General features: G+C 39.2%; 1 protein-coding gene across 3 annotated transcripts in view; it reads left to right on the top strand.

The window, feature by feature from the left end:
* The window catches only part of Ubr5 (ubiquitin protein ligase E3 component n-recognin 5), a 113,019-nt gene that overhangs the window by 84,258 nt on the left and 15,853 nt on the right, over positions 1 to 12,908 (top strand). For all 3 annotated transcript variants that reach the window (XM_021216880.1, XM_021216879.1, XM_029548021.1), the window contains exons 39-48: positions 24 to 292; positions 450 to 661; positions 3,191 to 3,421; positions 4,039 to 4,112; positions 5,982 to 6,154; positions 6,238 to 6,351; positions 7,220 to 7,437; positions 8,867 to 8,987; positions 9,089 to 9,187; positions 10,787 to 11,030. In XM_021216880.1, the coding sequence (XP_021072539.1) occupies positions 24 to 292; positions 450 to 661; positions 3,191 to 3,421; positions 4,039 to 4,112; positions 5,982 to 6,154; positions 6,238 to 6,351; positions 7,220 to 7,437; positions 8,867 to 8,987; positions 9,089 to 9,187; positions 10,787 to 11,030 (1,755 nt within the window). The remainder of the gene's footprint in view (positions 1 to 23; positions 293 to 449; positions 662 to 3,190; positions 3,422 to 4,038; positions 4,113 to 5,981; positions 6,155 to 6,237; positions 6,352 to 7,219; positions 7,438 to 8,866; positions 8,988 to 9,088; positions 9,188 to 10,786; positions 11,031 to 12,908) is intronic.

Genomic DNA, 12,908 nt, shown 5'->3' with positions numbered 1-12,908 from the left:
GTAATTGTCCTTTCTCCTTATAGCAAGTTCTGCAGGTTTGATTTATATTGATCCTTCAAATTTACGCCGGAGCGGCACCATCAGTACAAGTGCTGCAGCGGCGGCAGCTGCTTTGGAAGCTAGCAATGCTAGCAGCTACTTAACATCTGCAAGCAGTTTAGCCAGGGCTTACAGCATTGTCATCAGACAAATCTCGGACTTGATGGGCCTTATCCCTAAGTATAATCACCTAGTATACTCTCAGATCCCAGCAGCTGTGAAACTGACTTACCAAGATGCAGTCAACTTACAGGTATGATCTATTGAAAAGTTACTTATTGTTTTGCCTATCAATTAGGAGAATTTCAATATGAATGGATATTGCAAATGCTTAAGTATTGACATACTAGTACTATATCAAAATTAGCTTTGTTTGGATAGTTTTGACTATTTTAGTTTGATCTTCATAGAACTATGTAGAAGAAAAGCTTATTCCTACGTGGAACTGGATGGTCAGTATTATGGATTCTACTGAAGCTCAATTACGTTATGGTTCTGCATTAGCATCTGCTGGTGATCCAGGACATCCAAATCACCCCCTTCATGCCTCTCAGAATTCAGCTCGAAGAGAGAGGATGACTGCACGGGAAGAGGCCAGTTTAAGAACGCTTGAAGGCAGACGGTATGAAGACCTCCATATGCATTCATGTGTTGGGACGAGCCCCTAAAGCCTGGGTTAGATAAAGCTTTTTAATTGCTGAACCTTTGACCTCATCTTGGTGGCTGGTGTCCTTACCTAGTGGTCAATTTGCTAGGTCATGTGAGAATGGTATGTGTTTAACAGCTTGAGATGCTGCCAGACTATTTTCCTAAAAGGAAAATATTCTGAATAGTAGTACTGGGGAGAGCTTTAATTTCTCTATATTTTCTTCTCCCTCTCTACCCCCTTTCTGGCCTAAAACTCATTTTATAGCAGGTGAACTTGTGATCTTTAGATCTTCTGAACTTCTGAACCTTGGATGTGCTAGGGTATAGGCAAAGATCTTACACAAGTGTGTATCAGTTTCTCTCTTTTTTATTGTAGTCATCCTAGTTGGTGTAATACAACATTGAACTGTCCTCCTACCTGAGGGGTGGGGGCACCTCAAATTACAGATCTGAGTTCATTGTGGTTTTGATTTGCTATAGTAATGTTGGAACATTTTATCACAATTAGCAGTATGTCTGCTTAGCTTGTTCATGCAACTTTAAATTAGCTTTCTTTTTAAAAAAAAAGTTTTTATTTTGTTATATAAGTTCTTTAATATATTTTAGATAAGAATTCTATAACCATGTGCCTTTCCATGCCTTCCATAGTTCCCAAATAATGACATGGAGACTATATTTATTTATAAGCTTTTGGTCTTAACGCTAGGCATTGATTCCCACTCCCTCAGTTATCCTGTTGATACTAATCTAAGTTCTGCCACATGGCTTAGTTAGAAATAGAAAAAGCCATAGGCTTTTTATTTTAACCAGTCAGAAGGTGTCAGAGAACATTGTTAACAAACAGGCAGTGCTTAACAATTCCAAGATCCAGCCTCTATGTCATTTGAATAATATAAAGATAATCTTTACACACTACACAATAATATTATCCTAGCAGAATTTATCTTTTTTTTAAAGATTCTTATTATCCCTCATTTTTCTTAAGCTATCTTTTTTCTTTTTACTTTTAATTGTGTATATGTGTGAATGAATGTCACGCGTGGAAACCAAAAAAGAGAGCATTGGATTCTTTGGTGCTGGAGTTCATGGCAGTCGTGGGCTGCCTTACTTGGGTTCTAGGATTCAAACTTGGCTCCTGGGGAAGAGCAGCTCATGCTATTTACCTCTGACCATCTCTTCACCTGCCCTGTTCACTTACTTGTTGATGTCCTTTAAGAAGTACAAACATTTCTGATTTTAGTAAAAGTCCAGAACTCTTTGGTTTTTTTTTTTTTTGTTTGTTTGTTTTTTTGTTTTTTGTTTTTTGAGACATGGTTTCTCTGTATAGCCCTGGCTGTCCTGGAACTCACTTTGTAGACCTGGCTGGCCTCGAACTCAGAAATCCGCCTGCCTCTACCTCCCGAGTGCTGGGATTAAAAGCGTGTGCCACCACACCCGGCTAAGTCCAGAACTCTTAACACTTTTCTTTGCTGCTTGTGGGTTTTGGTAACTTTCTTCCATCTGTCCGTCCGTCTGTCTATCTGATAATTTTAAGCTATTTTGCTGTGTAGTAGCCTGGCATCAAATTTGGTGTATAGCCCAGGTCTGCTCCACTCTCCATCCTTCAGCCTCCCATTTCCAAAGCACTGGGATGAGTGAGTCATCATGCCTGTCATTCGATGTGATTTTGATGTATTGTCTTATTAGACCTCTTTTCTATCGCTGTAACTTAGAGTGGAAAGGGCTTATTTTCCAAGCCCTTACAGCTTGCAGTCAGTCATCCAGGGGAGTTAGGGTAGGAACCAGGCACGGAACCAGGAGGCAGGAACTGATAGGGGAAGCTCCTTACTAACTGGCTTGTTTAGGACTTGCTCAGCCTGCTTTCTTCCAGCACCTAGGGGTGGCACTATGTGCAGTGTGCTAGATCCCTCACATGAGTCATAAGGAGGAAGATGCCTGCCCCACAGACTTACTCAGAGGCAATCTGATGGGGCCGTTTAATGGTTCCTTCTTAGATGAGTCTAGCTTGGAGCAGGCTGACATAGAATACTACTCGGCAGCATAGGTAGTGCTTCTCAGAATGGTTCCTAGAACTCTGCCTTTGGCCTTAACTGACAACTTGTTAGAAATGCAGGTGCAGACCTATTATGACTGGCAGTAGGCACACTGAGTGTAGGTCTGTAAATCATATTCAGTGTTATTTTTAAAGAATAGTTATAAATGTTCTGTTTTTCTCTTTTTAAGACATATTTATTTTCATGTTTGAGCGTTTTGTATATGCAGTATCCAGGGAGGCCACAAAGAGTGTCTGATCCCCATGGAAATGGAGCTATGGGGTGGTTGAGTGCCACCACGTATGTGCTGGGAATTGACCTGGGTCCTCTGCAAGAATATCAAGTGTTCTTAACTGATGAGCATCAGTTAAGGTCACTTCAGTCCAGTCCTCATTTCTAAATTTTACGTATTTATGAAATTTCATTCTTATGGTTTTTATAAACATTTTCATTTCTTTTTGCTCCTGTAGACGTGCTACATTGCTTAGCGCCCGCCAGGGAATGATGTCTGCTCGAGGGGACTTTCTCAATTACGCTCTGTCTTTAATGAGATCTCATAATGATGAGCATTCTGATGTTCTTCCAGTATTGGATGTGTGTTCATTGAAACATGTGGCATATGTTTTCCAAGCCCTTATATACTGGATTAAAGCAATGAATCAGCAGACAACATTAGACACTCCTCAACTGGAACGCAAAAGGTATATCCATATTTTGGGGTTTTGTTTGGGAACTCCTGACTGTGTGGTATCAGAGTCTGATAAGGAGATGAGCACTGCAGAAGAGAACAAAGAGAGTTCATGTCGGAAGCGGGCTTGCCCTCTAGCAGCTGCTCACTTAAAGGAGAAACCAGAATCTAATTAAACCTAGTAGTTGAGATATTTGTGTTTAAGTCTTGTATTTTTCGGGGAGAGTTTGTGTGGACACTCAGTATTTCTTTAGTGCTCTTTGTTTTTTTTGGGGGGGGGGGGTCGGATGGGAAGGTTCTGTTGATCGCTTTTTGTTACTGTAATCCACTAAGCAGACCACTTTACCATTTCCCCTTACCTGAAGCTATACAGCAGTGTTTGGTTCCAGAGTGAGATGTCTGATGGCGCTTGCCTAAGCACCTGAGTTCAATTCCTGGGTCCCACATGGTGGAAGGAGAAGTTCCTGCAGATTGTCCTCTGGCTTCCATGTACAAGCTGTGACACACTTCCACAAACACACACACAAGTTAGATACCCAGTGACATCTCCAATATTTCTCTCACCTGTGTTCTTTTTCATACCACATAAATAGTTAATTTAAATGACTCTCACTCATTGTTCTTTTTAAGGACACGAGAACTTCTGGAACTGGGTATTGATAATGAAGATTCAGAGCATGAAAATGATGATGACACCAGTCAAAGTTAGTGCCCAGAGCATCTCCCACTCTTCTTTAAGAAATGGCTGCCTCAGTATTTCCTCCAGGCTTTTTAACTACATTATTTTCTGTTGGGGTGGGAATTTCTCTTTTCTTCTCTGTGTTGAATCTCTTACCTTTCCTGTCACTTTTTTTACACATCTTTGCATTATACATTTCATAATTAAGACTGAGTTAATGTCCTGAATTTTCCAATATCCATACATTTTCTTTCACTTCACGTTTTTGATTTCTCTGTTTACATTTACCATTACTTTAAGTCTTATGAAAGCCTTTGTTAATATTGATGCAAAATAGATTTAGTTAAGAAAATGTAAATTATGCTTGAACATGCAAACTAAGAGAAAAGTTTTAATGCCATAAAATGAAAGGGTCAGGGCTGGTGAGATGGCTCAGTGGGTAAGAGCACCCGATTGCTCTTCCGAAGGTCCTGAGTTCAAATCCCAGCAACCACATGGTGGTTCATAACCATCCGTAACAAGATGTGACACCCTCTTCTGGAGTGTCTGAAGACAGCTACAGTGTACTTACATATAATAAATAAATAAATCTTTTTTTTAAAAAAAAAAATGAAAGGGTCTTGTAGGGTAGCAGCTCTCATCCTGTGGAGTGGGACCTCGTAAATGAACCTGTCACGGGGCCTCCCGAGGCCATCAGAAAACACAGATAATTTACTTTATGGTTCATAACATTAGCATAATTACAGTTATGATGTAGCAACGAAAATAATTTTATGGTTGGATATCACTGCAACATGAGGAACTGTATCAAAGGGTTATAGCATTAGGAAGGTTGAGAACCACTGTTGTAGAGACAACCTGTAGGTTTTCATTATTTTAATTGATAGTTAAAGATTTAAATGGGATCAAATAGTCCAGCTTGCTGTTCATTATTCCCAGCAAATACTTTTATTAGTTTAGGGAAAGACCACTAGTTTGGACTTTTGTTGTCGTTACTGATGATGATGTTGTTTGTAATGGTGGGTTTGGCTTTTTCCTTTTTTTGAAAATTCAGCCAAAATTTACTTTCTACAACTTAGTAAGCACTGCCTGCCAAAGTTTTGTTCCATTAAGGAGAAGCTGCTGCTGGTGTGGTAGTATATCTGTTACTGTTGGCTGGATAAATAAATTGTTCAGACAACTCCTTGTTCATTCCAGTATGGGAAGCAAATAGTCAGACTTTAGCTTCTGGTCATTTCCTTTTGGTGTTATCAGGTTGAGTCCTGAAATATGCTCAGGAAACTGCTGTTTTTGGCTTCATTCTATCTATGACTTCATTCTCTCTCTATCTAAAGAGAGGATGTAAGAAAACTATTCAAATTGAATGGACCAGCACTTATTACAGCATTTATTCTTTCATTTTTATTATTATACTATAAATAATGCATTCAATTAATTTAGATTGTCACTTAAAAAAAAAAAAACAAACCACCAAAAGCTAGGTGTGATGTCACAGGCCTATAATCAGCTTTGAGGTAAGCAGAGGACGTCAGCTTGGTCTTCATGGAGAGTTCTAGGACAGCCAAAGATGTCACACAATGAGACCCTGTTTCCAAAACAAAACCCCACAAAATGCCAAGTTTGGACTACTAACTCATATGTGCATGTGTGCGTGTTTGTGTGCACGAGTACTGTGTGTGTGTGTGTGTGTGTGTGTGTGTGTGCGCACATGTGTGTATTGCAGGGGTCAGGCCCAGGGTTTTGTATGTGCTCTGCAAGAGCTCTGTCACAGAATTTCCTCTCCAGCCCTTAACTTGCTTTCTACATATTAATATTTTATAAGAGCTTCCAAGCGTTTTAGGTTGAAGAGGTTAACACACCACCCTCTCTAATTACATTTTTTTTAAATGTTTAGGTGCTACTTTGAATGATAAGGATGATGACTCTCTTCCTGCAGAAACTGGCCAAAACCATCCATTTTTCCGACGTTCAGACTCTATGACATTCCTTGGATGTATACCTCCAAATCCATTTGAAGTGCCTTTGGCTGAAGCCATACCCCTGGCTGATCAGCCACATTTGTTGCAGGTGAACTAAACAGATCTAATGTTCTTTCATAGCTGACTTTGAAATGTTCAATCTAACTATAATTTGTCTTGTTAAAATTCTAGCCAAATGCTAGAAAGGAAGATCTTTTTGGTCGCCCGAGTCAGGGTCTTTATTCCTCATCTGCTGGAAGTGGGAAATGCATAGTAGAAGTTACAATGGACAGAAATTGTCTCGAGGTAAGATAGTCAAAGTTTAAATATACTTCTTAATTAGCAGTTTTCCTAGCATTCAGATATGAAGAGATGTATTAAGTGCAGACTATGTACCTCCCCAGTAGTAGCAGTGTAAGAAGCCCCTTTCTTTGAGTAGACTGGAGCTCTTACTTTTACTGGTTTTTAGTGTCAACTCATTTCACACATCAGAGGGTTACTGATATATGCTGGTTTCTAAATAAGAATACTTCTGTAAAGACATTTGTAGTTTTAGCTTCAAGTTTTTTCCCTTGATGTGCTGTTACTTGAATGAAGAATAAAATTAATTAAAAGAGGCAGCATTAACAATAACACACACCTAAATAGTTCTGTCTCTTGGGGTACTGCCTCATGCTTTATAACCAAGAAAACAATAAGAAATAAAGCTTGAAGAGATTATGAGTTTCAAGTGGGAATGTCAGTTATCATAGCTAATTACACGACAAATTTAGATTTTGGAAAGTCATGTCTGATTTCAGAGGTGAAATCACATTTGGTTATTTTTCTGGGGGGAAAAACAGTATTGTGTTTATAAGAGAAATACAGCTGAATAGATATTTGTGATTAATTGGTTAAGGAGAATCTCATATTACAATTATTGAGAATGTGTAGGAGCCTGAAGTAGCAGAGATAATATTCTACATAGTTGCTTTGAGATTTTCTGAGGTGCTTCTGGTGCACACACTGGAATGTGGTCTTCAGGTCCCCAAGAGCAGACTGCACTTTGATGGTGGAAGCTCTGCAGAGGGAGCATCCCTAACTACCTGGGAATCTGTGGATCGCTGTGAAGTTCAAAAGCAATCTTTTTCTCCCCTTAATATATAACTTTTTATTTAAACCTAATATTGTATAGGTTCTTCCAACTAAAATGTCTTATGCTGCCAATCTAAAAAATGTAATGAACATGCAAAACCGGCAGAAGAAAGAAGAAGAGCAGAGCCTGCTGGCTGAAGAAACCGACAGTTCAAAGCCAGGCCCATCTGCTCCTGATGTTGCTGCCCAGTTGAAAAGCAGTTTACTAGCAGAGATAGGACTCACAGAAAGCGAAGGGCCCCCCCTCACATCTTTCAGGTACTCCTACATGGAGCAGTGCTCTTGGGCTCTGGCCTCTCTGCTCTGTGCTTGTCTCCCCCCATCCTCTTTATTATACATAAGTACACTGTAGCTGTCTTCAGACACACCAGAAGAGGGTGTCAGATCCTATTACAGATGGTTGTGAGCCACCATGTGGTTGCTGAGATTTGAACTCAGGACCTCTGGAAGAACAGTCAGTGCTCTTAACCACTGAGCCATCTCTCCAGCCCTCTTGGTGCTCTTAGTATACTTTTACAATCATTTTTATTTAGAGATTTCACAGTTTGTAAATTTGTATATTGATATTTAATTTATGTTACTCTTCTGTGATTCCTAATTTATTATCAGATAGTTAAATATTAATGAGTTTTCTGGACTTTAACATTTAAAAAAAATTGATCTTTTTCTTTTATGAATTTTAAGGTACTGTTTTTCTTAATGTTTTATACTGATTTAAAACTATCAATTTAGACGTTATCAGCAGTTCAGCTAACCTGTAAATACTGGAAAGAATTGGATTTTCAGGATTTGTGGCTTACTTAATTAGGGTTCACAAATGGTATCTTGGCCATAGTAGGTTTTTATTTTTTAAATAAGAAGTTACAGGTATATACTGTTGCTTAATCACCAGATGTTGGCTCTTGTTTATTTCTAGTTTTTGCCCAGAAGTGTAAGACAATGTTTTTGCTTAATTGTAAATGAAATAAGGTATGCTTAGAAGATGTTAATTAGTAAATGAATAAGTATTGTCTACCAACCATAAAGAACATGGGGTAATTTCTATACAAAAATAACCTAGACTTAGAAGTATGTGAGGAGCTGGACAAAATATATAGACCCAGACTTGAGCAAAGAATTAGAGGTAGGAATATCAGTTAAAAACTGAAGTGGCTCTACCTGGTGAGGAAGAATGGTGTTGGGTTAGCAAATTAGCTTTAGGCATAGAAAGGAAATGATGTCAAAGGAAGTCGGACTGTATCACTGGAGGAATAGAAGATAGAAAAATGTGGTCCAAGTCTGTGCAGTGGAAAAACAGTACTGATGGATAAAAATTACTAGGAAATATTGTTGTGAGGCCATTAATAAATTTTATTTATGTTACACTTAAATTCAGTACCACTGGTGTAGATAACAAATTCTAGAGGGGAATCTAAGAGACATTGACCTTTGAGGAGAGGAAGTAAAATAAAGTGGGAGTTGAAGCTCCAAGGCCCCCTATGCTGTGGATGTGAATGAACAGACACACAGTCAGTCACATACACAGGAGCTCTCAGCCATAGCAAGCTTCTTTCTTTCAATAAGACAGGGTTTGAAGTACTTAAGAGAGCAAAATAGTAAAAGACCAGGAAAGTACTATTATTGACCCCAAGTTTGATTCTAGGGAGTTGATTGATTGCTTTCCTCTCTCCGTTTCACTTTTCCCCAGGCCTCAGTGCAGTTTCATGGGGATGGTTATTTCCCATGACATGCTGCTGGGACGCTGGCGCCTTGCTTTAGAACTGTTCGGCAGAGTATTCATGGAAGATGTTGGTGCAGAGCCTGGATCGGTGTGTACTTTTTGTGCACTTTAATTGTATTCTGCATGCTAAAAACAAGTTTTAGTGAATAATTATTTTGCTTCTTTTTTCTCGTTTTGTTTTTTTTAAAGATCTTAACTGAATTGGGTGGTTTTGAGGTAAAAGAATCAAAGTTCCGTAGAGAGATGGAAAAACTGAGAAACCAGCAATCAAGAGATTTATCACTAGAGGTAAAGGTATTTAGATTTTCTCTATCATTCAGAATAATAATAAATATTGCTCAGGGGTAGATATCTGTTTATAATTAAAATTTTTAAGAAATAATAGTTAACAAAATTTGGAGCAGTAGTTTTTTTTGTTTGTTTGTTTTTTTAAAGAAAGTTTTGGTTGGAAAGTGATTCAGTTGGTGATGCGCTTAAGGACCTAGTTCAGATCTCAGCACCCACTTAAGACGCCAACTGTGGTGGCGTGGTGGGGAGACACAGACAGGACTCTTGGTGCTCCTTGGTTAGCTAGTCTTGCTGAAATAATGAGAGAGCCCCATCTCACAAAAATACGGTTTCCGGTAGAATATGATAAAGGAAGATAACCAGTGTCAACCCCTGACCCTTCACGTGTTTGCATGGGCAGACATAACCTGCACACATATATGCACAGGCACATGACCATGTACACACACACACTTCATTATATAAACAGGAACTTCAAAACTCCTGATGAACTGAATTCCATTCAGAATATTCTTACTGATGGTTAATTTGTCTTGTTGGCTTTTTGTCCTTTGTATTGCCTCAGTATTATCCATAATAGCCTTCCCTGTTACTTTCCAATGTATGTCATGTGCATTTCTTGCCCCAGGTCTTTGACTGTTTCTTTAAGAAATTGTATTATAAGGTTAAAAATGGGCTCTGACTTGAGGTTACATATTGTACTAAGTTGATCATTGTTTCTAGGCCTTTTAAGAAATTGCTGTGAATTTATACTGAGACATTAAATTCAAATGGAAAATTCCTTTCTTCTAGGCGGAATACATAGCTTCTCACCATTGGTGCTTTTATTCCGCATCTTATAACCGTCTTAGAATTACAGCATTACTACTACCAACAATAAAATTTTTTCTTTTTTTTGTTTTGAGACAGGACTCACTCTATTACCCAGGCTGGTTTAGAACTCAACTATGTAGCTCAGGCTGGCTTTAAACTTCTGGCAATTTTCTTGATTCAGTTTTACAAGTTTTGAGATTATAAAAGCATGATCTATTGCATGTGGTTTAAAATGATACTGATAATAGCTTAAGGCTTAAGATTAATTTGTAGTTTCCTTGTCTGTAGACCATATCCAAGTTAGAGTGCTTCATCGTTCATGCCTGTAGCTGCCTAGCCACTTTGCTAACCCCTCAGATGTTAGAAGTTGTTTATCAGTGTTTAGGCAATGTGCATTCAGTGATTGAGTGTCTCTGTGTGTGATGGAATTGTCAGGGATTTTCTTGAGAATGCCATTTTCCACATTTCACTTAGCCTTTCTGTCACTGGAGAGTTCTATGTGTTTGGGTATCAGTGGTGTAGGAGGTTCATTAGTTTGAGACCCTCCTGGGCTATAGAATTTTAGGCTAGCCTGGGTTACATACCAAGATGTGGAAGGAGGGTGGGGAGGGAGGGTGTACAAATTGAGTTAAATACCGTTAGCCTGATTTAATGTAGGACATTCTTTGCTTTGGAGTGGAAAAGCTTCTGAGACCTCAGTGTGCTACAAAGGTGAGATTCTATTCTAGGCTTAGCAGGAAACCCTGTGGTTTCTCGCCCAGATTGACTACTTGGTGTATTGTATAGGTTGATCGAGATCGGGATCTTCTCATTCAGCAGACTATGAGACAGCTCAACAATCATTTTGGCCGAAGATGTGCTACCACACCAATGGCTGTGCACAGAGTTAAAGTCACCTTTAAGGATGAACCGGGAGAGGGCAGTGGTGTAGCAAGAAGTTTCTATACAGCCATTGCACAAGCGTTTTTATCAAATGAAAAATTGCCAAATCTAGATTGTATCCAAAATGCCAACAAAGGTACTCATACAAGTAAGTACTCTGCAGATTCTAAGCAGCATAGTTCTCTTGTTTGTCACAGCAATGGTAATCATGAGTCTATGTCTCTATAAATTTACATTTTACATTATTTCAGATTATGATTTATTCTTGACCAAACTGCTTGAGTTGACAGTTGAACAATTTGCTTTTTACTACAACATATTCTTGGATACCTCAATTGTTAGTTATTTGGAGAGTGACGGTTTTTTGTTTGTTTGTTTGTTTTGTTTTGTTTGGAGAGTGACTTTTTTGTTTGTTTGTTTGTTTGTTTGTTTTGTTTTGTTTTTTCGAGACAGGGTTTCTCTGTATAGCCCTGGCTGTCCTGGAACTCACTTTGTAGATCAGGCTGGCCTCGAACTCAGAAATCTGCCTCCCGAGTGCTGGGATTAAAGGCGTGCGCCACCACGCCCGGCTGAGAGTGACGGGTTTTAAGATCTTAAGTGTTACCATAAAATCCAATGAGGGAGTTGGGGTCTTTAATTGACAAATTGTATTAATTGATAGTTACTTGATGAGAGAACAGAACTCGGCGGGCTGTTTTAAGATTGGGTCACAACCATGCTATGATGCCAGTGAGGGAAAGAGCTTGAGACGTGTAACCAGCTATGTCACTGCTTATTTTAATTTCAGTAGGGTTTTGTCTTTGTTGTTTTTTGGTTTTGTTTTGTTTTCTTGTTTACTTAATTAACATTTTGGAGTTGTAGCTTCAGTACAAACTCCCCACTTGGGGGTTAGCACTCTTCCCTTCTTTTCAATGAATATGGTTTTGTAGATAATTGTTGATACATGCCAAGTACAGTCAGAAGATTGCCAGCTTTATAAGTGATTGGAGTACTAGGTCAGAGGAAGTTCATACAAGTTACTGAGGCTGCATCCGTATCTCATTGTGCATATGTAATCTATCACCATGAAGCCTGAATGGGTTTCAGAAACAGAAGTGGGTGAACAAGTGGGGAGTTCTCCAGCCTTTGATCAGCACTTTTACCATTTAACTTACTGTAAAAGTAGATTAATAGATTTGAGCAAAGAGACTTTGATAGTCTTAACATTCTAGAAATAACCTATTTCAAACACCAATAAGAAGCCATACTCCAGGGCAGGTGAGATAGATCTTGCTGCCAAGCCTGATTCCCTAAGTTTGAGCCCTAGGGTAGGGGCCACATGGTGGGAGGAGAGAACCAACTCGGTGGGTTGTCTTCTGGCCTCCATACATGTGCTGTGGCCATTTGTTAGGGTACAACAGTTAGAAAGGAAAGAAAGCAACCATAGTTGGGAGTGACTGTTGGAATTTAAAATAATAATGGTCAATATTCTGGTGGTCTATAGTGCTCAAAGGCAAAAACTTAAGAATAGAAAAGGTATTCAGTGGCTTCAACTATGTAAGAAATCTCAGCACTGTTCATAATGAAATCAAGGGCTGGAGAGATGGCTCAGCCAGTAAAGGCTAGGCTCACAACCAAATATAAGGAAATCAATCTAGCTCTAGTTGCATTTTACTTCAGAGCTTTAGCATGACATGGGGAAGCGTAGTTCACAAATATTAAAGTGAAGTGTACTGTGCTATGTGCAACCATCCGGTAACTCTCAGAGTCCAGGGCGCTAAGAAAAGCTTTGGTCATAGTGCTTGCTGTGAGGTCAGGGGGCTCTACTTCAAATCCCAGCACACTAGAAACTGGGCATGGCTTTCATGTGCTTAGAACCTGTGTTGTGGAGTGACAAGTTGCAGTGAGAGAGCCTGTATCAAAAGGCATGGTGATAGACATCTGTGATGCATGCACCTAGACATACAGAGGCACATACAACATACTGCACACACCCCAGAGAAAGAGAAGGCCCTGGCAGCACAGAGGATCTTGAGCGGCCATGTTT

The sequence above is a fragment of the Mus pahari genome, chromosome 17, assembly GCF_900095145.1.
Source record: "Mus pahari chromosome 17, PAHARI_EIJ_v1.1, whole genome shotgun sequence".
NCBI lineage: Eukaryota > Metazoa > Chordata > Mammalia > Rodentia > Muridae > Mus > Mus pahari.
This window is presented reverse-complemented; position numbering and strand designations above follow the sequence as displayed.